At 39.7% G+C, this 23,506-nt stretch overlaps 1 protein-coding gene across 2 annotated transcripts in view; it reads right to left on the bottom strand.

Moving 5' to 3' along the window:
• Positions 1-23,506, bottom strand: part of RXFP2 (relaxin/insulin-like family peptide receptor 2) — a 66,569-nt gene that overhangs the window by 39,744 nt on the left and 3,319 nt on the right. For both annotated transcript variants that reach the window (XM_014548537.1, XM_014548538.1), the window contains exons 2-4: positions 6,229-6,375; positions 3,703-3,780; positions 493-598 (exon numbers count right to left, since the gene is read on the bottom strand). In XM_014548537.1, coding sequence (XP_014404023.1) covers positions 493-598; positions 3,703-3,780; positions 6,229-6,375 — 331 coding nt within the window. The remainder of the gene's footprint in view (positions 1-492; positions 599-3,702; positions 3,781-6,228; positions 6,376-23,506) is intronic.

Raw genomic sequence — 23,506 nt, 5'->3', positions numbered from 1 at the left:
TGCCCAAATTGTGATATGACAGCAAATTCCAGAGACTCTGAAAACATTATGCAAAGTACACAAACACATGCATGATTATGACACAACTAGCTTTGTAGCTCTCTTATACCTTCCTACTTCAAACAAATTACCACTTTTAAAAAGGAGGTAAAATAAGTGAGTGCTCTCCCTTAATTTTGATTTTTAATTGTATAGTAATGGCATATTAACAACAATACATAAATCATAAAGTAAGTGAAAATAAGAACTCCAGATGACAGGCATTTGCGAGCTAAAGGATAACCTGGGTAACCTAACATACAATGTTTAAGACGTTGTTTCTCCGGAGAAGAAGCACACAGAATTCTTGGATGACAGGCGGTTTTAAAGGATATTTCTATTATTTTTTAATATACAAGTAACATAAAACATAACGAAGAGAGATTAGATCAGGCTCCACACTTTTCCAGTGACTTTAGGAGCAAATATCATTAAGATGTGAATTCTACTCACAGCAGCGTTACGTTGCTGGAAACGGGCGGCACCAACTTTAAGTCAGCGTTCACACACTCCAATTCTGTTTCTTTGCAGTCACAACGTGGTGGATACTGGTTTAGAACTAGGGGCCCAAAAGAGCAAGATTTCACTAGGCAAATACTTTAATTATGACTTTATCTCTGATAACTGACATTGTTCTCTTTTCTTTGAATGTATAACATTTATATGTTGATGAAATAATTCAGTCCCATAATAAAAGAAAATAAAAATTCTCTTGTAGTCAAATACTGACCAGTGTGGCATTCATCTCAGTTCAAGCTCCCAGTGTTCTTTTCATAGTCACTTAACAAGCGACTACAAAGAAACCATAGAAATGTTTAAATAACAAATAAACAAAAACCCCAAACAAACAAACAAAATGTGTAGGGAAACAAGATTATGTTCTTCTCAATGAGGGACATTAGTATGTTTGAGTAAATCTTTAATGGGTATAATTGAGTCAACTCAATTTAATCAAGTGGCATAAAGAGGCAGCTCAATAAACACTTGTTGATTCAAATTAAATTCAAGTCTTTTCCCCCTTTAATCTCCTCTTAGAGAAGAGTTAGATGCAAGTTCTACAGTAGCCACCATCATGCCTATTAAAATCAACCAAGTCAGATACGCTCTCACCTGGGTTTTTTGTGTTTATTGCTATGAAGTTAAGGTGGAAGGTAAAGGGTATAGAGCAGCTACAAAGCCAAGAAAACTGAAGGGTCGTGTTTTGGAAGCATTTAGAAGGGAAAAACAGGCTTCAGAACTTGCTCTGAAGGAGCCTTCATAATTATTAAGACAATGACATAAAGGAGTGAGAACTCTATGGTGAAACCAGACCAAGTTGGCCCATGGGACAACCAATCACGTGTATGTGGTGGTGGTGGGGGGAAGCATTTGTGAAGCATTTGATTTTGCCTCTAATCCCATGGATATTTGTTTTGATGGAGCTAAGAAAGAGTTATTTTCAAAATTTAAGCTTTATTATTATTCATTTAAATCTGAGTATAAATTCTTTGCAATTGCTTGGCTTCTTTTAGACTACTTTTATCCAAACTCGATTTTAAAAATCAATTTTACTGACTTTTCATCAATTCAAGAAACTTGTGTTGAGTACCTACTTAATTCACAAGATGCCTTCTAGTGTATAAAGTTTTGGAAAATATTCTATATCATTTATAAGTTTATGGTAATTAGCTCAACTTCCCAAATACTACTTCAATGTCTATTGATATTGAGAATAGTGTTATTTACATTGAAAACTTGTGGTTGGACACCCTTGTTTACCAATAAAAGAATTCCGTATAGCCCAAGCTGGTCCTGTTGCCTAAACCAGACTGTGAGCAGAACTTCCTCACCTGCAAGCTAACCTCACCCCAAGCTATGTGGAGTCTTCTGAAATGCTTCTTGCATCTCTCTACCTCACTCTTCCCAATGGTATTTTCTGGGTTCAGATTCTTAGTATTAGTCTGGAGCATTGCAAGAAACATAATAACCAGTATCTCTGTCAGCATTCTTTCTCCTCAGGCAAGATTGACATTTGGATCAGATCACTGTCTGTTGTTGGGAGCTGTTCTGTGCACTTTAGGGTGTTCAGCAGTGTCTGTGGCCTCTGCCCACTAGATGCCAGTAGTAACCCACCTCCCTCCAGCTGTGACAACCCAAAATGTCTTCAAGCATTGTCAAATGTTCTGGGATGAGTGGTGGGAGGGGAGTTTCCCAAGTTGAGAATCACCATTCTAATCTAATCTCTACAATTCTGATGGGAACATCATTATCACAACTACTTCTTATTGTGAGCCTTTTCCTCTTCATAAAAGAAAATTAGGCTCAAAACTTTGGTGGTTGCCCATGTGTACAGAAGTGATCTCCACAAAGGGGTGTTTACAAAATGACCCATTGTGGTGCAGGGAGAAACTATCAAAATTTTCAGTTATATTTATTTCTAATCTTTTAATTTACTCTTTTTAATTTCTAACTTGTATATATGATATATTTGTGTATAATAAATATATATGATAAGTGGTAATTATAACCTGGTATTACAAAGTGTATAATATACTGTTAGTGTTGTATTTTATTGTTCATACACCTACATAATTATGTCTATGTGTGTACCTATATCATGTATATTCTATATAATAAAATATATTAGATTATTACACATATATGTAATACATGTGTATACATAGACACAATTTTGTCTATAACATAGAGGCCAAACTCCAAAGCATGCAGCCCAAATGCTTTATGGGCAAGCCCTATGCTTCCAGGTTCAGCTCCTGCTCTTCCCCCACCACACATCCAGCACCCTATGAAAGGCATTGAGAAATATGCCCTGTACCTTCTCACCTCAGGATTTTGCTGATCTTTCTCTCCTGCTGACTCTGTTACCTCTTACCCTTCCCTCCATCCAATGACTTTCTAAGTTCATCTCAATGTCATCTTCTCTCTGGGTCTTTTCCCATCCATGGCAGAGCCATTATTTCTTCCAAGGGATTTCCATGGTCCCTTATGCAAACACCATTCCTCAAGTTTTTCACTAATACTGAACCATTCCTGCTTCTATAGGGACTTGTTTTTCCTGTTACAATATTAAGCATGTGTGAGCTAGGGCCACATCTTAGTGTTAGACCCTCAATTCTTACCATAAGAGCTGAAAAGTAGTTGGTATGAAGAAAGTAATTAAAGGGAGTAAGTTCTTTATTACTTATCATAATTAGTCCACACCTGTATATTCTTGCAATCAGAAACTAATACAATAATGAGCATGAATGAGCCCTGACCGGTTTGGCTCAGTGGATAGAGCGTCGGCCTGTGGACTGAAGGGTCCCGGGTTCGATTCAGGCCAGGGGCATGTACCTTGGCTGTGGGCACATCCCCAGTGGGGGGTGTGCAGGAGGCAGCTGATCGATGTTTCTCTCTCATCGATGTTTCTAACTCTCTATCCCTCTCCCTTCCTCTCTGTAAAAAAAATCAATAAACTATATTTTAAAAACTAAATAATAATGAGCATGAATGGAGCATTTTGTATTTTTCTCTTTACTTTTTCAGTCCCCAGACATATAGTAGATATAGTGTGATCCTGAAACACATTGAACTGAAATGGAAATATAAAGGGAATTGATCACCTTCCTCATATAAACCTATACACCTCAAAACATCCAGAGTCATTGAAGCAATGCCACTTACAGCACTCCTGGGTGAATGCCACTTTATCAGCATTTCCATGGATTGTGCCAAATATAGTCGCCCATCCACTAGTGTCCCCTGTAAAATGGTGATGAATATGTGTCAGTTATGCTGTAAATCAAATGTGAAAGTGCAAAACAAAAGTCTAATAATTTGATAATGAAATCAGTTAAAATTGCTTTAAAGAATAGAATGATAGCATTGAAGGTAAGAGAGAAGACACTAGGTAGACATCTAGAGTTTTTCTCTTTTTTGAAATTACAGATATTTCAAGTGTATGTATCATAAAATATATAATGGAAACATAGGGTATCCTTCAAAATGTATACACACGCTTTGAATAATTATAAAGGCAGTGTTTATTAAAATACATTTCTTTTTCAAGATTGTTATCAGCTGAGCATCCTGGACTTTGCTGTGTCCCTTTGATTGCTAGCTGGGCAGTGCCAACAAGTCGCAGCTCTGTGTGGTATAAAACACATGGGATTCTTTCAGATTCAGAAGATCTGGGTCTTTGTGTCTACTCTGTGACTAACTAGGCATGTCAGCCTCTCTTGACACAGTCTCTTTGAGAAGAAAATGCACAGGTTATATTAGACAATATATACAGTTTCAATATACAGGCTTAAAATGGCCTGTAAGACACTTTATGATCTGGCCTCTGCTTAATTCTTCACCCTCTATATTTTTGTTCACTCTGTGCAAGCCACACTGGCTTTTTTTTTTGTACCATAAACACATTGTCTTATTTCATGCAACCTCAGGGCCCTTGCACTTGCTTATTCCTTTGCCTGGAACTTTGTTCCTCCAGAATATTTCATGGTTTCCCTCTTCATTTCATTCTCAATTCAAACGTCATCTCAGAGAGGCTTTCTCTGGTATGTCTTTGAAGTAGCCCTCCCTCCAAGTCACTTTCTAGCCCATTATCCTGTTTTATATACTTCCTGGCACTATCACTCTGAAATTATTTATTTATGTATAAGTTTATCCTTCTCCTTGTTCACATGGTCCATGTGAACTTTGCAAAGGCAAGATTATTGTCTCCCTTAAACCTGCTGGGTCCCAGTGATTTTGAGAGCACTTGGAACATAGTGGGCACTCAACATGGGTCTGTTAAATAAATTCTCTAGGCAGGCCCATTCATATTGAACCAATTACAAAGCCATAACAAGGTAGTTATAGAAAGGCATTTAAAATTAAAATATGTGTATCCAAGTAGAATTTAAAATATAATTTTTATCAAATATAATGCTTTGTAATACTGTGTTTCTATTTTAAACAACCTTTGTATATGAAAGTTCAGATAATTATCTATATATATATATAAAAAGCCAGTGACCAGAATGACTTAACGACCAGACAACCAGTTGCTATGACACCCACTGTGGCCAGTGAACTGGCCTGATCAGGGGGTGGGGCCGGCTGGCCAACCTCCTGCAGCCCCTCCCCCCACCTGGCCCCAACCAGGATCAGCCCCCCCACCCCGATAAGGGGTGGGGCTGGCCAGCCAACTGCCCCCGATTGCCCCCCCACCCCATTTGGGGGCGTGGCTGGCAAACCCACTGCCCACAGCCCCTCCCCATGGCTGGCCCTGCCCCCAAGAGACCACCTCACCCCAATTGGGGGTAGGGCCCGCCGGCCAATTGCCCATGGCCCCTCCCCACAGCTGGCCAATCTCCCACAGTCTCCTTCTCCCAAAAGGCCAGGCCCCAATCTGTCCCGATTGGGGCTGGGCCGGCTGGACTCCACCCATGCATGAATTCATGCACTGAGCCTTTAGTCCTATATAATAAAAGGGTAATATGCGAATAGATCGAACGGCAGAACAACAAAACAACCAATCAAAGTGTAATATGCTAATGATATGCTAAGTCTGCTCAACCACTTGCTATGACGTGCACTGACCACCAGGGGACAGATACTCTGACAGGTAGGTTAGCTTGCTGGTGGGGTCTGGCCGATTGGGACTGAGTCAGATGGGCTGGACACCCCCTGGAGCCCTCCCGGGGCCCCTCCCCTGCCCGATCGTACACTGGTGAGGTCCCTCAGACTGGCCTGCACCCTCTCACAATCTGGAATCCCTAAGGGGATGTTGGAGAGCCAGTTTCAGCCCGATCCCGCAGGCAACTCTTCTTGGGAGGGTGCTAGACACAGGGCTCATGGCTGGTGAGTGCTTCTGCAGCAGCGCGAGCCTCTCCTGATCAGGAATGATTGGGCACGAGCCTGCGGCAGGCACAGTGGGGCTGGGATGAGCGGAAGTGGCAGGTAGGAGCTGAAGGAGGCATTGGACTGTGGGTTTTGACCCAATCCCTGCAGGCCACCCAGAGGGACCTGACCCATGCACAAATTCGTGCACCAGGCCTCTAGTCATAAATAAATTTGGGAGCGATTATTTGTGTTACAAAGGGTTTCCCTATAGAATAACAAACCATGTTTTCCACTTCATTATAATTATTATCTGATTCACCCACAGTTTGGGGGTTCACAAAATGGGGTACACATATGGAGCTGAGCGGGAGTCCTCACCACAGTTCTCCTCATCAGCACCATTCCCACAATCGTTCACACCATCGCAATGAAAAGCACGCGGCAAGCACTTGGTCAGATTCCCACAGGGGAAATATCCTTTTTGGCACAAAGGAGTGATTACACTGTCTTCAGTCAGTGCAAAATCTGTGTGAAAGAGAGGACACAAATCTTATGTAATAGCAAGAAAGCATTAATATGTCCAAACTCTTTTCATGTTGCCCCATTTAATTTTCACAAAACCCTATGAGTTGAGTTTGTCTGGTGTTATTCATAATGCACAATTTCTATGAACAATTGCAATCATATCTAACATCAGCTACACCAAGAATGGAATCAAGGCTTATTTTGAAGTCACTTCAGGAAGTCTAACTAAGCAATACCGAAGCAATTGTTCTACTTTTGTAGAAAATCAAATCCACTCCTAGAAACAGAAAGGCTAAACTGTGAGCTCACAGGATCAAATTGCTGGATTTATTTACTCATTAATCTTTTACAAGAAGGATTTGTAGTGACTTGTAACAAAAAATACATATGCAAAAGACAGTGTAAGTATAACTTAGAAATCCAGAAAAACACTTGAATAAGGAGATAATAGTAAGTAACAATATCTCATTGAGCTCACTGTGTGCTAGGTGGTTGGCACAGTGGTTTATCTCAGTTATTCTTGAGATAAATATACATATGTTTGAGGGGTAAATACAGTCATCCATCTGGGAAGTCACAAAGGGCAGATTTGAGTTATCCCCCTGACTCCACAGGGCCATCTTAATCACTGTGTTATGAGAATATCAATTGAATAAGGAACCTACATTTCAAGAAGCATAAGTCCCCTATGAGAATGAACTAAAAATCATCTTCTTGGGCAGGGAACATAAGAGAAGATGAATGAAAGTTGAACAGCTGCTACATTAAATGAAGAAACCCAGAAAGGAAAGATAACATTTACAGAGTTTAACTATTTCTGACCATAAGATGACCAAGAAATTCCAGAAACTTAGATGTAAGAGACATTCTTGCAATTTTGAAAGAGTACTTTTCCAGGAAGTAAAGAGATGTGTTCTTTATACATATTCTGGTAGAATGGTGGAAGTCATGTATTTTTTAAAAGGAGTACAACATGAAACTTCACAGAAATTGATTTAGAAGAGTGTAGACTCAGGCATGGCTACAGTTCAGTATGACTCATGGAAAGGGGAGAGGGGTGTTGGCAAAGTGTCTCTAGCCACAACATTGAAGTTTGGCATCATGGCCAGGAATTTCCTTGGATTGGTATGACAATGTTTTTAATATGGCAGAAGGACAGAGAACAAACCTTTGTGAAGCATCATCTACTTTGTGGCGGGTGTCTCCTAATTATTTCATTTAATAGCAACTTGGTGTGATTGGTGTTAATATCTACATGTAAAGATGAAGAAATGGAGACTGAAAACATGAAAGCACTTTGACTCTGGATCTTAGGAAAATGCCTTTGTGAGAGCTGGGCCCTCTAAGACAGCTGCCTTGTAGCAAGGTGTTCTCCCAGCAGAATGATCACCAAGTTCTCCTAAAGTATGTGAAGCCTGCTGGCCCTCATTGTTTAAGAAATAGTGCCTTTGTTTTAGGGCAGGAGTTTGATTTCCAGCACTAAAGCTATGTGTGAATTACAAGTTAATGTTAACCTTTTAGTGAAATCGTTAGGGAATGAGTGGAGTATTGGATTACTTGAGTTTTAGTCCTTTAGGCAGCAAAGGCATAGAAGAGGAGAATCTGGCCCTCTTGGGAGCGGCCAGATGTAACAGTGCACATTCTCCCCAGAAGCTGTGGGTCTTCCCTGAGTGGAGAGCATGGCTCTCAAATGCTTTCCTGAAATCTCTGGACTTTTGTTCTTACAAAAGAAAAATCTATTTTCTCCACTATTGCTGCAGTGGTGGATGAATGATTTACTATCAGCAAATAGGCCCAGGACCAGTCAGATCTGACTATTTTAGGAAAACTTTTTCTGCTTCTGGGTTGGCTTGTGAAGTTGCTTCCCATGGGGACATGTATACTGAGTCATGGATTTTTAAATCTCTTAACTTATTTCTTATAAAGATTTCTGTAGAAAGCAAATTTATGAAAACTAGTAGTCCTCCTATGTTTGGAATGTGTGTGAGTGAGGGTCAATATATTTTAGTGTAGCAGCTTTGACATTTTTTAAGATAGTAATTCATAGTTAGAAATAAATTTTGTATCACATATAAATTTTACACACAGACTGTAAATAAAATTTCTTGAAATATTACTTGTTTTTACTTTGTGGGATGCACTCTGATCATTGTTATTCTATCATATTTGCTTGAAAAGGGATTACAAGCTTCGAAATTGATCTTATGACCCATCCACTAATAGGTTGCTACCCAATATTTATGATTTCACTCATATGTGAGATATAAAACAGAAAGCAACAAACTAATAAACAAAACAAATGCATAGAAACAGACAAAAATATGGAGGTTACCAGAAGGGGGGAAGGAGAAGGTGGAAGAGGATAAACGGTTCAAATATATGGTGATGGAGGAGACTAGACTTTGGGAATTGAACACATCATGCAATATACAGATGATGTATTATAGAATTGTGCACTTGAAACATATATTCGTATTAATCAATTTCATCCCAATAAATTTAATAAAATTAAAATAAATAAAAATATATTGATTAGCAATAAAGTGCTCTGGAGACCATCAGACCTACCTGGATGAGCATTCTCTCAGCCACTCACTAGCTGTGTAAATTTTGAGCAAGCTACTTAAGCTCTTTAATCTTGAGTTTTCTTTCATTTAAAATAAAGTTGATGATATCCCCCCAATGGGTGTGTTTCAGGAGTGAGACAAGTTAATGCTTGTAAAGTACTGGATAGTGCCTGGCCCATGGGGATCCCTCAGTTAATGTTGGCATACAGGCAAGTTCAACACAAGGTAAGAAATCAGGACTTTAATAAGGAAGCTCTAGTACCAAGTGTAAGCTTGCTGTACCTTAGCATTGCATGATTTTTTAATGTGACTTCTATGAAAGAAAAAATAGGGACTATCATAAAGCTTCCTTTACTTCTTTATACTATTATATTTTAAAAACCATATGACATATGCAGTTTATATCTTAGGCAGCCTCAAATCTCTTTTGAAAGCTAATGGGGGAATTGTAAATGATAAATAAGCAATGAAAATACCTTCATAACCTATAAAATACTAATAATATTTTCTGAATGATCTAGAGGAGGTGATTAAATATTTGATTAAATACAATTTTGAAGTAGAAAGCTGAGGCTGGGTAAAATATTTTGAAGGGCTTAGATTATGCTCCCTTATGGGGTTACCATAAAGATAAACTTGAGTCCTTTGAAGGCTGGACCCAACTAAATATCTACTACACAGACGCAGACTTCCTTAGAGGGAGACAAGCAATTAGCTGTCACAGACAGGAAGGATAGAGATTATTTTCTTCTCCCAGAAATATTGGGTTACATGTAGCTAGTATGGGTGAGGGGAAAGGAGGGGAAGGGCTGACCATGTACAAACAGAAATGGTTGATTGCATTTCTCCTAATTCCCCATCTTTCACCTGAGAATGTCTTCCTGAGGCATCTCAAGGTATAAATTTTATGATAGGAAAATAATGAAATGCAATCTATTCCCTACTCCCTGCCCTTTGTATCCTAAATCCTTCTTGTTTTATTTAGTGCCTGGTACTTACTTTATGCTCAGTAATGATTTTAATGAATAAGTGAATGAATAAATGAATGGGTTTGTTGGGAATAAACGAGAAATTGAAGAAAGCCCCTTTCAAGATGTAAACTTCCCAAAGTGGGAGCTCAGGGGCTAGGATCTCTGAGAGGAGCAGCAGCACCACTCAGAATAGTTCTGACATGACACCAAGGTGAATCCAGCTCGTTTGCTGAGTCCACCTGCCAGAAGCTCTCCTACTTCTGGGAAGATTATTAGTGTGATTAAAAGCTGATCTTTGCAGGTAGATGATTTAATGTTTATTTGAAGGAAACTAGTAAAGTGTTCCTTAGAAGCTTTTATGTTGATGCCAACATGGGCTGGTAAGACCAGAGTGAGAGGGGGAGTGTGTGGACATGCATGGGTGTGTGTGTGTTAGGGACAGTCCAATGGTGTACGCTCCCCTGGACAAGGAGCAGCTGCTACCTCCACAGCCACTCCCTGGGCATGTCTCTGGCTTGAAGACATCCATCTTGAAGAGTTTATAAGGTCCTCTTTGGGAGGAGGCTGCAGGGAGCAGCAGCAGCTAGGCACCCAGAGTTGCCACCACCCGGACTCACTGCAGCCTGGGCCCGAACCCACGTGCACCCTGCCCTGGGCCGAGCAACCTCCAAGGACACTAACCAGGACTATGCGCCTAAGTAGACACCGGTGGGACCTCTTCACGACTGCCACTGACACAGCAGGGCTATCACCCCTGCTGTAGACTTATCCACCACCACTGTTACTGTGCTGCCACCACTGCCTTAGAGCCCCACTGTTCGTATCCACTTCCAGAGCTCAGGGGCAAGAACTGCACTGAAGGCCAGAGAGATAGATACAGCCTCCCCCACCCTGGACCTACTAGAACTGAGGACCTGAGGAGACTGAAGAGACTGCAGATCCGTGGGTGAGATGGGAGTGCCTGGGACGGAGAGATGTGGCCCCAAGGGCACTGGATGTGGAGATTGCAGAGTGGGTACAGCCGTGGAAGCCTGGTGTGAAGTCCCTGGATAGAGTAGCACTAGCACCCTGCCATTGTGCAGCCTGAGAAGTTCCTCCTGAGCAGTGGGAAGGACCATGCAATGGCGCTTAGGGCGAGCCTACACTGGAGGGGTCTGAAGGACACGCCCAATATTGAATCTGGGGGACCCTTCATTTCTTGGAGGAACTTGTGCTGGTGAGCAGAAAGGGGGTTGAACAGTATGACCAGGAAGAGGATGAGCCCTGCCTACCTAGAACACAGGGAAGGTGCCCTCTTTCCCACCAGCAAAACAGCTGCTTCTGACCTGACCTGTGATGGCCCAGGGCCAGAAAAAGACAGTGGCTCACGTTAACCTGCAACAGAGAAGTTTCCAGGAGGCCCAGGATAGACTCACCAATGGACTAGAGTCAACAACATCAGAGCAAAATCAAACAGGCAAGGGCAAACAGCCCTGGGTTGGAAATCCGTGCCTCTGCAGGTGGCAGAGAGGAGGTGCCAACAAACCAGGCTGAGCTGAGACCTTGAAAGAGAGGAAGCACCCCCACCCCCCCAACAGCCAAGACCAGGATACTCCTGCAGAGCCCAGCTCTGTGGGGGAAGGGAGAACAACTCAAAACAGGGAAAATTAGGGTGTGAGACTAGAGGCAGACCCAGCCTCTGGGATAAGAAGTCCTGGCTCACTGGACTACTAGGGGCTTCAACATATCGGACCTCAATCAGGTTGCCCAGGGCCAGAAAAAGACAGTGGCTCACGTTAACCTGCAACAGAGAAGTTTCCAGGAGGCCCAGGATAGACTCACCAATGGACTAGAGTCAACAACATCAGAGCAAAATCAAATGAGATTTACAAATAGCACACTCAAAGTTTTTTGAGTGTGTGAGTGTGAGTGTGTTTAAATATATTTTTATTGATTTCAGAGAGGGAGAGGGAAATAGAAACATCAACAATGAGAGAGAATCATTGATCAGCTACCTCCTGCACACCCCACAATGGAAATCAAGCCGGCAACCCGGGCATGTACACTGACTGGGAATAGAACCATGACCTCCTGGTTCATAGGTTGATGCCCAACCACTGAGCAATGCTAGCCATGCTGCTTTTGTTTCGTGTGTGTGTGTGTTTGTGAGTGTTTTTTGTTTGTTTGTTTGTTTGTTTTTCTTTCTATAGTAGTTCTTTTAGCTTCCTTCTTGTTTCCATATTGCCATTTCTTCTTCTTCTTCTTTCTCACATTTTCTTTATATCCAATATAAGTCTTTGGTCTCATGTCTTTTAGTATTCTTTTTAGTTTTTCTTTGCTTTGCTTTCCCTTCTTTTTCCTTCTTAGTCTTTCCTGTTGTTGTTGTTGTTGTTGTTGCTTTGTATAGCTTGATTTTTGTGGTGTTTTTGGTTTGGTCCTGCTGTGTCTTGTTCTGTTCTGTCAGCACCTGTATAACAGCTGACATGATGAGGTTGGGATTGAGCCCCACTGTCAGCAATTCAGAGGGGAGACCCCTCCCACAAATTTACCATTGCAACAACAACAAAAAATAAGTTACCTACAAATAAACTTAACTAAGCAAGGAGTTAAAAAACCTGTACTTGAAAAACGATAGGACATTGAAAAAGAAATAGAAGAAGATACAAACAAGTGGAAAGGTATACCAGGTTCATGGATTGGAATAATTAACATCATTAAAATGTTCAGATTACCCAAAGCAATCTATATAGTCAAAGCAATCCCTATTAAAATACCAATGGCATACTTCACAAAACTAGAACAAATACTCCAAAAATGTATATGGAACCATAAAATACCCTGAATAGCCTCAGCAATCTTGAGAAAAAAGAAAAATGTTGGAGGGATCATAATACCGGATATCAAACTATATTACAAAGCCATTATAATCTAAACAGCCTGGCACTGTCACAAGAACAGGCATATAGACCAATGGAACAGAATAGAGAACCCAGAAATTGACACACCCCATTGTGGTCAATTAATATTTGACAAAGGAGGCAAGAACATACAATGGAGTCAAGACAGTCTTTTCAACAAATGGTATTGGTAAAATTGGACAGACATATACAAAAAGATTAAACTAGGCCACCAATTTACACCATACCAGGAATAAACTCAAAATGGATAAAAGACTTAATGTAAGCCATGAAACCATAAAATTCCTAGGAGAAAACATAGGCAGTAACATCTTATGTAGCAGAATTTTTGCTGATACAACTCCCAAGGTAAGAGAAACAAAGAAAAAAATAAACAAATGGGACTACATAAAAATAAAAAGCTTCTGCACAGCAAAATAAACCACCATCAAAATGAAAAGGGAATGCACTGTATAGCAGAACATATTTGCCAAGGATACATCTGATAAGGTGTTAATCTCCAAAATATATAATCTACTCATACAACTCAACAAAAGGAATACAAACAATCCAATTGAAAAATGGGCAGGGGACATGAATAAACACTTCTCCAAAGAAGACATACACATGGCCAAGAGACATATGAAAAAATGCTCAAAGTCACTAATCATCAGAGAAATGAAAATTAAAACCAAAATGAGATATCATCTCATACCTTTCAGATGGCTGTCATCAATAAGTCAACAAACAACCTGTACTGGCAAGGATGTGGAGAAATGGGATTACTAGTTCACTGCTGGTGGGAATACAGATACTATAAAGAACACTATGGAGTATCCTCAAAAAATTAAAAATAGAACTTCCATTTGACCCAGCAATCCCACTTCTTGGAATATATTCTAAAAACCACGAAACACCAATCAGAAAGAATATATGTATCCCTATGTTCATAGCAGCATTATTTACAATATCTGAGATTTAGAAACAGCCCAAGTGCCCATCAGTTGATGAATGGATAATAAAACTGAGGGACATTCACACAATGGAATATTATACAGCTGTAAAAAAAGATGGATCTTTTCCCTTTTGGGACAGCATGTTTGGACCTGGAGACTATTATGCTAAGTGACATAAGACAAACTGAGAAAGACAAACATCACATGATCTCACTTATTTGTGGATTGTAAAGAACAAAATGAATTAACCAACAAAATAAGACCAGAAGCATGGAGGCATAGAACAGATTGACATACCTCAATGTTGGGGTGGGGGCATGAGGAAAGAAAAACCAAATAATGTAATATACTTATATGCATAGCCCATGGACATGGACAATAGGGTAGTGAAGACCTGGTGGTTGGGGAGGGGTTGAGTAGGAGGTAAAGGGGGAAAAATGGGAGACATTTATAATAGTCAACAATAAAAAATCACTAAAGGGAAAAACAAGGGCGATTATAAAACTACTAATTCCTAAACAAATGATCTCTTGCCTGAGAAATTAATTTTATTATAGTTATAGAAAAAACAAAACAACAACAACAAAAAAGAAGCTTTTATGTTAAGGTGTGTGGAGAGAAGTTAGCCTGTCAGTCATTGTTTTTAAACTTAGAAATTTTCTGCTTTTGTTTGGTCCTTCCTGCCCTGACAGGGTTGTGTGGCCTTATCAACCCAAATGTATAGGATTCAGATTCAGTTCCAAGCACATATTTCCTTCACCTCCTTCTCATTTCAAAGACTCCTGTCTTGACTGAATTTCTCTAAGCCCCACTCTCTGTCCTGTTCTTCTGAAACAAAGTGACCACCTCTGGCTGGTTAAGATCCCTCAGGATCCTACTCACAGATTTACTGCAGAAATGATCACCCCATTTCCCTCCTCAGATGGCTGCCTGATCTTTGAATAGTCAGATTTGGGGAAATGATGTCTAATTTTGTGGTACAGAGTATAGGCTTAATACATGTTGATTTAAATTAGGGGGGAAAATAGAATTTCAAATTGTCAATATCACCCTCACCAGGGATGGATTTCAGCTCCATGTACCCCTTGATTGGGTGTTGTTACCTAGGTCACAAACTAAATGTCATGGTCCCTGGTGGGTTCTAAATTATATATAAAGGCACAAGAAAGTCTTATCTTCCATAAAGATCTCTTCTATGACCAGTAAACTGCTTAACTTCATCTTTAGAGATGTGTTCTTTTAGATTAAAATCCTTTTTATAGAACTTAAATACCTCTCTTGTTCTGCATGAGTTTGAGAGATTGTCTTCTTCTTAAAACCTTCCTGAGCACAGTGAGCTCAGAGAATGAAGGCTCTGGTAGGTGAAGGAAGAATAACTTGGAAAGGGTGAAGCCTAATGGAACTCTGGCACATGAAATGTAGGGAGGAGAGAAGGTGGTACCTTTTTTCCTTTTGCTTCCCTCTCTCTCCTAATTCCGCTCTGATTCATTAACTGCTCTGTCTCAAGGGACTTTCCCTAGTTATTCTCCTTGATTGTAGTTCTTGCAAATTCTAGTCCCATTGACTTCCAAATTAACCTGCCTGCTTGTGAACTGGGAAGGATGTACCTCTTACAAGTGTGGGCACCACTCACAGAGACTACTGATGAAGAGCTGTGCAGAAGCCACACAGTCCTAGGCTGAGGCCCTACACCCTTCCTTTATGATGCATAAAGGATGAAGGTCACCTTTCCTGCCTGCAGAGAAGCCTTCCATTTGTATTCTATAGAATTCCATTTAATCTCATTTTCTCAGAATCCCTCTCCATTAATCATTTCTGTTATCTCTTATATTTTCAAAATCCTTGTCCCTCCACTGGTTTTTCTATTAACAGTAATCTTATTCAATCAGCTTCCATCTTCAAAACAAACAAACCAACCAAGCAACCAATCAACCCAAATCCTATATCCACACTAAAGCTAAAACACACTTTTCCCTTTAAAATTAAATTATCAGAAAAAAATCGTACAAGCCAGTGTCTCCAGTCCTCATCACGCTTTCTTTCTTAAATTCACAGCATTCATTTTTGGCCTTGCTGCTCCACTAAAATTATTTAACTAGAGTCACTAATATCTTCTTTGTCACTAGATGCAATAGGCATTTTATTTATTTATTTTTTATTGTTTTATTGCTTAAAGTATTACAAAAAGTATTACATATGTCTCCTTTTTTTCCCCCGCCCTTGACAATCCCCTGGCCTCGCCTACCCCCAGTGTCTTATGTCCATTGGTTATGCTTATATGCATGCATCCAAGTCCTTCCAAACTGTTTGAGGCAGCTCTGCCTCTGTATCTATTATTGTTCATAAGTTTATAATGGTCTTTATTATCCATGAATGAGTAAGATCATGTGGTATTTTTCCTTCATTGACTGGCTTATTTCACTTAGCATATAGGCATTTTAAAGTCTCTACTTTACTTAGTTCTTTGCAGCATTTGAATCAGCAAACCTATAGGTTGAAACCTATTTGTTCCTTGGCTTTGTGAAATCTCACTGCCCTGGTTTACTTCATCCTTCTCCATATTTTCTAAAGGTCCCTCTTCTGCTTATCTCCTTAGTGCACTGCTTATTTTTCTCTGTCATTACCCTGAATGTAATCCATATACATAAGGTCAAAGGTTTCCTAGACCAGTCAAATCAAGTAAAGAATTTAGAGGGACCTGCAAAAAGTTACTAATATTTTAGACTATCAAATAAGAACATTATAAATCTTAAATTACCATGTATTATGATATTGATTTATTAGAAAAAAGAGTCTTTACTTGTTAAAAATTAGAGAGAGCATATCCACAGAAGAAAACACAATCCTTTGAAATGAATACAGTTATCTCTATGAAAAACTCACTTATTTGTGTGTATGGGCTGGTGAAACTTTTCTTCCTGACAGCCTGTTTGGAACTGTGCGAGAAAATTGGACCTGGAAATGTTACCAGAATTCCTTAGGGAGGTTAGTCCTCTGTTCTGTAACTCACAAATATTTTTTCCCACTTTGTCACTTGTCTTTAACTTTGCTTATGACAGGGGCTTCAGAGATGAAACCATCAGACCCTTACTTTAAAATAACTATGCAAACTAAAAATAGAAGGTAATTTACTTGATTTAATTAAGGATATCTATAAAACCTCATAGCATATAATGCACTTGATGGTGAATTTTTTAAGGCTTTCCCTTTGAGATCGGGAACAGGACAGCAATGCCACTACTATCGCACATGTTCAACATTCTACTTGGAGAACTTAGCAAACACAGTAAGGCAAGGCAAGCCAATCAATGGTATAAATATTGGAAGAGAAGAAATAAAACTATAAATGTTCATGAAGGATATGATTGTGACATAAAAATCCAAAATAATAAGTTTTGACCAAGGCTGGGGATCAAGCCTGTAACTGAGGTACACACCTCTGACTGGAATAGAACTCAGGACCCTTCAGTCCACAGGCCAACACTCTATCCACTGAGCCAAACCAACTAGGGCTTATGTTGACATTTTTTCTTGAAGCTATCTACCATGGGAGATAGCTTCTTCTAAAATCCAGGTAGACTCCATGTGGGGTAAGGTGGCCCATGTTGGCTTATCATACTGTATGCTCTATCTCTACAGGTAATTTTCTCATGCATTACTCTTTGCAAAACTTGCAATTCACACAAACAATGCATAAAAGCCATAGCATCCACATAATCCTGTGCTCTTACGGAGGGCAACTTATATCTCTTAGTAGATAATTTTTAGCTTTATTTATTGCAGTAAGAGTAGCATTTTTAAGTGGGAAACAGAAAACAGCTTTTGGTCAAGATGGCAGCCTAGGTAAATGTGGTACTTGCATCTTCCCACAACTACATCACAATTCAACTAAACTACAGAACCATCATTCAGAACTACCTGATATCTAGCTTAACAACAACAAAAAATCCTAAAAATAAAGCTATTAAGAAGAAATCCATTGAGACTGGTAGGATAGGTGGAGACACAGACCAGGATGATCCAAAACCCATATGTGGTAGATAAAAATCAGGAGGGATATCTCAGTTGTGGAGTTCCCCCTGATGAGCAAGGGTATCAGCCCCACACATCAAGCCCCCAGCCTGGGGTTCCAGGACCAGGAAGACAAGTCCCATAATTTCTGGCTTTAAAAACCATCAAGGATTGTGGCTGAGTAAGACCGAGAGCAGATGGAGTCCCAGGCAGTTCCTCTTAAAGGGCCTGCACATATACTTACTTAGACTCAATCCCTCTGAGCTTAAGCACTGAAACAGCAGCTCAAAAGGCACCAGGAACATATGGGGAGGAACTGAAGTGTCTGACATTAGGGTGAGAGCTGGAGGGACAAGTTTCTGCCAGGCAAAAGTGCCGGCAGAGGGCATTGTTCCTTTTCTGAGCCCTCTCCCCAGAAAGCCAGAAGGCAGGTGCCATATCTGAGTCTTCATCAATAAGGCTATCATTATTTACCCACCTTGGTGATTCCCTGAGACCCTGCCCCACCAACTTTTGGGGCTATCCAAGCCATTTCTAGTGACATTTCCATACAAATGACCTCTCTTGCCTCATGCTTCAGACTTTCATAAAGTCTCTCAAAGAAGCAGTATCTGGACTCAGTGTGCCCCATACTTCTTGTTAAGTGTCCCCAAACCAGGTACTAGTGGCAGCCAGCCTTGGTTCACAGTTTGGCCTCTCCTAGGTAACTTCAAGTACAGCACAAGTAGCAATCATCTGCAGATCACTCTGTCACTCATGCCAAGTGGCCCCGGACAGAACACAGGCAGTGGCTGACATTGGCCTGTACCTCCTAGAGCAGTGATGGCGAACCTTTTGAGCTCGGCGTGTCAGCATTTTGAAAAACCCTAACTTAACTCTGGTGCTGTGTCACATATAGAAATTTTTTGATATTTGCAACCATAGTAAAACAAAGACTTATATTTTTGATATTTATTTTATATATTTAAATGCCATTTAACAAAGAAAAATCAACCAAAAAAATGAGTTCGAGTGTCACCTCTGACACGCGTGTCATAGGTTCGCTGTCACTGTCCTAGAGCCAGAGCACCCAGTGGATAGCTTCAAACTATGTCAAAGTACCATCCAACCACCTCCATAATTGACACATTCAAGGGCAGAACTCAACGGGCACCAGAGCCTCACTGAAGTAAGTCCTGCTCCATAGGTTGGGCCCCTGCACAGCTGATCCTCCACCGTGGTCACAGCCGTTCTTTGCAGTGGATTGACTCAACTATAACAGGAGGGTGTACACAGCCAACACAGGCATGTGCATCTGGAGTGCCCAGCTCAGGTGAATTGAGAGACTATGCCACAGGACCCTACAGGACATCTACTACTTTAGTCCACTCTACCAAGCCCAGGAGACACAGAAGCTCTACCTAATACATAGAAACAAACACAAGGAGGCTGCCAAAATGAGGAGACAAAGAAATATGTCCCAAATGAAAGAACAGAACACAACAGTGAAAGAAAACCAAATGGAGACAAGTGACCTACTAAGTGCAGAGTTCAAAACACTGGTTATAAGGATGCTCAATAAATTTAGGGGCAGAGTAGATGAACTTAGAGAGCACTTCAACAGCATAAAAAAGGACATGGAGCCTGGTCAGCATGGCTCAGTGGTTGAGGGTCTACATATGAACAAGGAGGTCAAGATTTGATTTCAGATCAGGGCATATGCCAGGTTGTGGGCTCAGTCTCCAGTGTGGGACATGCAGGAGGCCACTGATCAATGGCTCACTCTCATCATTGATGTTTCTATCTCTCTCCCCATTTCCCTTCCTCTAAAATCAATTAAAAAAATTTTTTTTTAAAGGACATGGAAACCATAAAAAAGAACCAGTCAAAAATGAAGGATACACTAATTGAAATGAAGAATAATTTACAAGGAATCAACAGTAGAGCAGATAAAGCTGAGGTTCAAAATAGTGATTTGGAATATAAGGAAGCAAAAAATACCCAATCAGAACAATGAGAAGAAAAACAATCCAAAAAAATAAGGACTGTGTAAGGAGCCTCTGGGACAACTTCAAGTGTATCATTCAAATCATGGAGGTACCAGAAGGAGAAGAAAGAGAGCAAGCAATTGAAAACCTATCCAAAAAAATAATGATGGAAAAATTCCCTAACCTGGGGAAGGAAATAAACATGCAAGTTCAGGAAGTATAAGGTTCCAAACAAGATGAATCCAAAGAGGCACACACCAAACCACATCATAATTAAAATACAAAAGGTTAAAGACAAAGAGAGAATCTTAAAAGCAGCAAGAGAATAACAGTTAGTTACCTACAAGTGAGCAGAGTTCAAAACACTGGTTATAAGGATGCTCAATAAATTTAGGGGAAGAGTAGATGACTTATCAACTGATTTCTCAACAGATACATTTCAGTCCAGAAGGGATGGCAAGAAACATTCAAAGTGATGAAAATCAAGAACCTACAATCAAGATTATTCTACCCAGCAATGCTATCATTTAGAACTGAAGGACAGATAAAGGGCTTCCCAGATAAAAAAAAAATCTAAAGAAGTTCACCACCACCAAACCAATATTATATGATATGTTAAATGGTCTTTTTTTAAGAAGAAAAGATAAGTAATATGAATAAAATGGCAATAGATACATACCTATCAATAATTTAATCTAAAAAAATAAATAAATGAACAAGCAGAACAGAAACAGACTCATAGATACAGAGAAAATTTTGATGGTTACCAGATGGGAGAGGGGATGATGAGGCGTTGGGTGAAAAAGGTGAAGGGATTAAGAAGTACAAATTGGTAGTAACAAAATAATCATGGGAATAAAGTACAGCATAGGGAATATAGTTAACAATATTCTCATAACTAATTATTGTTCAGATGGGTACAAGATTAATGGGATGATCACTTAATAAATTACATAATGTCTAATCACTTGGTTGTACACCTGAAACCAATATAATATTGTATGTTAATTGTAATTAAAAAATAAAAATGATGCCCGGCCGGTGTGGTTCAATGGTTGAGCGTCCATCTATGAACCAGGAGGTCACAGTTCGATTCCTCATCAGGCCACATGCCCAGGTTTCGTGATTGTTCTCCAATAGGGGGAGTGCAGGAGGCAGCCAATCAATGATTCTCTCTCATCTTTGATGTTTCTATCTCTCTCTCCCTCCCCATTCCTCTCTGAAATCAGTAAAAATATATTTAAAAAATAAAAAAATTATTTTTTTAAAAAGAAAATCATAAAGAAATTGCTTTGGAATAAGGGAACAGGGATTCTTAGTAACATTCAGCCTGGATTATTATGATTTTCCTGTCCATGAGCAAGTTTACATAAAGACTAACTTATCTCAGCTTCTGACAGAATTTGAGGCTTTTGAAGGAATACTTTTGCAGTGGACTTCAAAGGCAGAATGAAAGAGGATCAATATTTTATTAACTTCTTATATTTTGTGAATTTACATATAAAGAAATTAAGAATAGAAATATCTACAACAATAGGTATATTATGTTTTGCCTATGTGGTTAGGACAGAAAATCTCAGGCAAGCTGTGAATAAGAAAGACACAGAAAGAGTGGGGAGAGGAAGAGAGAGAACCCTGAATTATCACTCTTATCCTGCTATAGGCAAATGACTAGTCCACTGTCCACTGGCTGGACCATAATTTGAACAAAATAGTGGATAATGAAAACCAGGTTATAAATGAGAAAGATTATTTTGTTCCAAATCCAAGAGACTCTTCCTCAGCCACTCTGTCATAGGTTTACTAATTTTTTTCTTATTTCTTAAGGAGGGAGTAGTAATTAATATCAAGTCTACTTTATAGTTAAGCTTGTATATTAATTATACTTTTTTTGAATTATATTCTCTATCAAGAGGCTATATACTGATTATTAGACAATGTAGCTTCAGCAATTCCCTTGCTAAATTAATTTGTCCCCAAATTAAAAAAAAAAGAAAGTTTTCAGGTAGAATTAATGTGTTAAATAATCCAGGTGAACTTAATTAGCAATTCGGGTACACATGAAGAGTTCAACAAGGAATTGGCATCTCTTATGAAAAAGAAGCCTAGGTATACTCTACCAATACCAGTGTTTGCAGTGATGTGATCCATGGGACAGGTTCATCAGGTTGCCTGGGGTGCAGAATCCCACAGCTCACCTTGGGGACTGAATCTGTTTTTTTAACATCACCACAGTGGTTCTCAGAAACTCAACAATTGCACAAATATGCTGGCTGAGGTTGAGAGGTTATTTGTTACACCGAAGGCCAAAGGCTGGTAAGGATCAGGGATGTGACTTGAACACATGTCTGCTAGCCCCTAAATGGAGCTTCCTTGCCACTCCACTGCCTCTCCTGTCCTAACTCCTTATACTTGCACAGCTCTTTACTCCACAGTTCCAGATCTCTGATGTTTGTGGCCTCTCATGTTCAGTCTCAGATCAAGCAAAAGCTGAAGAATAAAATCTACCTTCTTTTCTGAGCTTTTGGGTCAAGATGATCTATTGTGAGCAAATCCTGAATATGTTCCCCACAACATAGCTGCTCCATAGACACAGGAAAGATTGACATGTGTTTTCATCAAAACATTCAGCTCACAGATGGGAGAACTCTCCACAGAACATTAATACAGGAAAAGCCATTGATGTGACAGGAGCTAAACCATTTGTTGGCAGAAAGCTGACACTGGATAAGCACAGAGAGCTAGATTTTGGCCTATTTGAGAAAGGGACTGAATGCAGCCTCACCACAGAGGCTGGGACAGACAGGAAGTTATGTGCAGGGACTTACCCCTGACAGTGAGTGGGGATGAAGGAGCTCTGCCTGACACCAAGACTGAGATTTGAATGTTGCCCTTGCCCACGGCCAGCAGGACTACAGATTGGGCAAGAGCTTTGGAATTGGATCACCACAATGTAAAATCCCTGAGATGCTAATATAAACTAAAGGCTCAGATCTGAAGACTCCAATGGACTTTGTTGAGGCAATTAAGAGACCACTCACATAGAGACGTGTGTGGGAGAAAAATCCCTCCAACTTCATGAAAGTGTCCAGGGCTCTACCTAAGAAAGAATTGATCCCCGAGGAACCAAGAAATGACAGTGCTTTCAAAAGCAGTTAAAAATATGGATGGTTAAATCCTCAAAGAAATAATGGAAGGAAGAACATCATTAAGTAAGAATCGAAGTTTATAAAGCCAGACCAACTTTAAATTCTGTTGAAATTATGGGAATGAAAATTTTTAAAATTTTATAGATTAAATAAAAATAAACTGAAATCAGAGAAAGGGGGACTTAGTTAAATTTATCCTTTCCTTATCAAACATATATTCTATTTACACAGAACTTTTTCTGGGCAAAGAAAATAGCCATACAGAACTGGTGAGAAATGTTTATTGAAGGTTTAATTTTTTTTTCTGTACATACTGAACAACTGGAAGTATAGGGCTGAGAAATAGGTGAATGTGAATAAAGCATGGAAGAGAGAGTTATATTTTATTTTCAGATAATTGTGCCTCTGATTCCACTATTATTTCTCTTGTAAAAGAAGCAGATTCATTTTGCCTGATAAATGTTAGTTTCATGTTTAACAAATAAGTAAACCAAACTGTTTTTGATTCTCAAATGTATGTATATGTAAGTCTAAAAACTCAGTGCATTTATCCTAATATATAAAGTCAGGGGCCATCACAACCAAAACAACCAGATGAACGACCAAACAGCAGGCTTTGTGGGGCGATTATACC

The sequence above is a fragment of the Myotis brandtii genome, unplaced genomic scaffold, assembly GCF_000412655.1.
Source record: "Myotis brandtii unplaced genomic scaffold, ASM41265v1 scaffold513, whole genome shotgun sequence".
In the NCBI taxonomy this organism is placed as follows: domain Eukaryota; kingdom Metazoa; phylum Chordata; class Mammalia; order Chiroptera; family Vespertilionidae; genus Myotis; species Myotis brandtii.
Note: the sequence above shows the minus strand (reverse complement) of the source record. Positions and strands in the feature narration are given on the sequence as shown.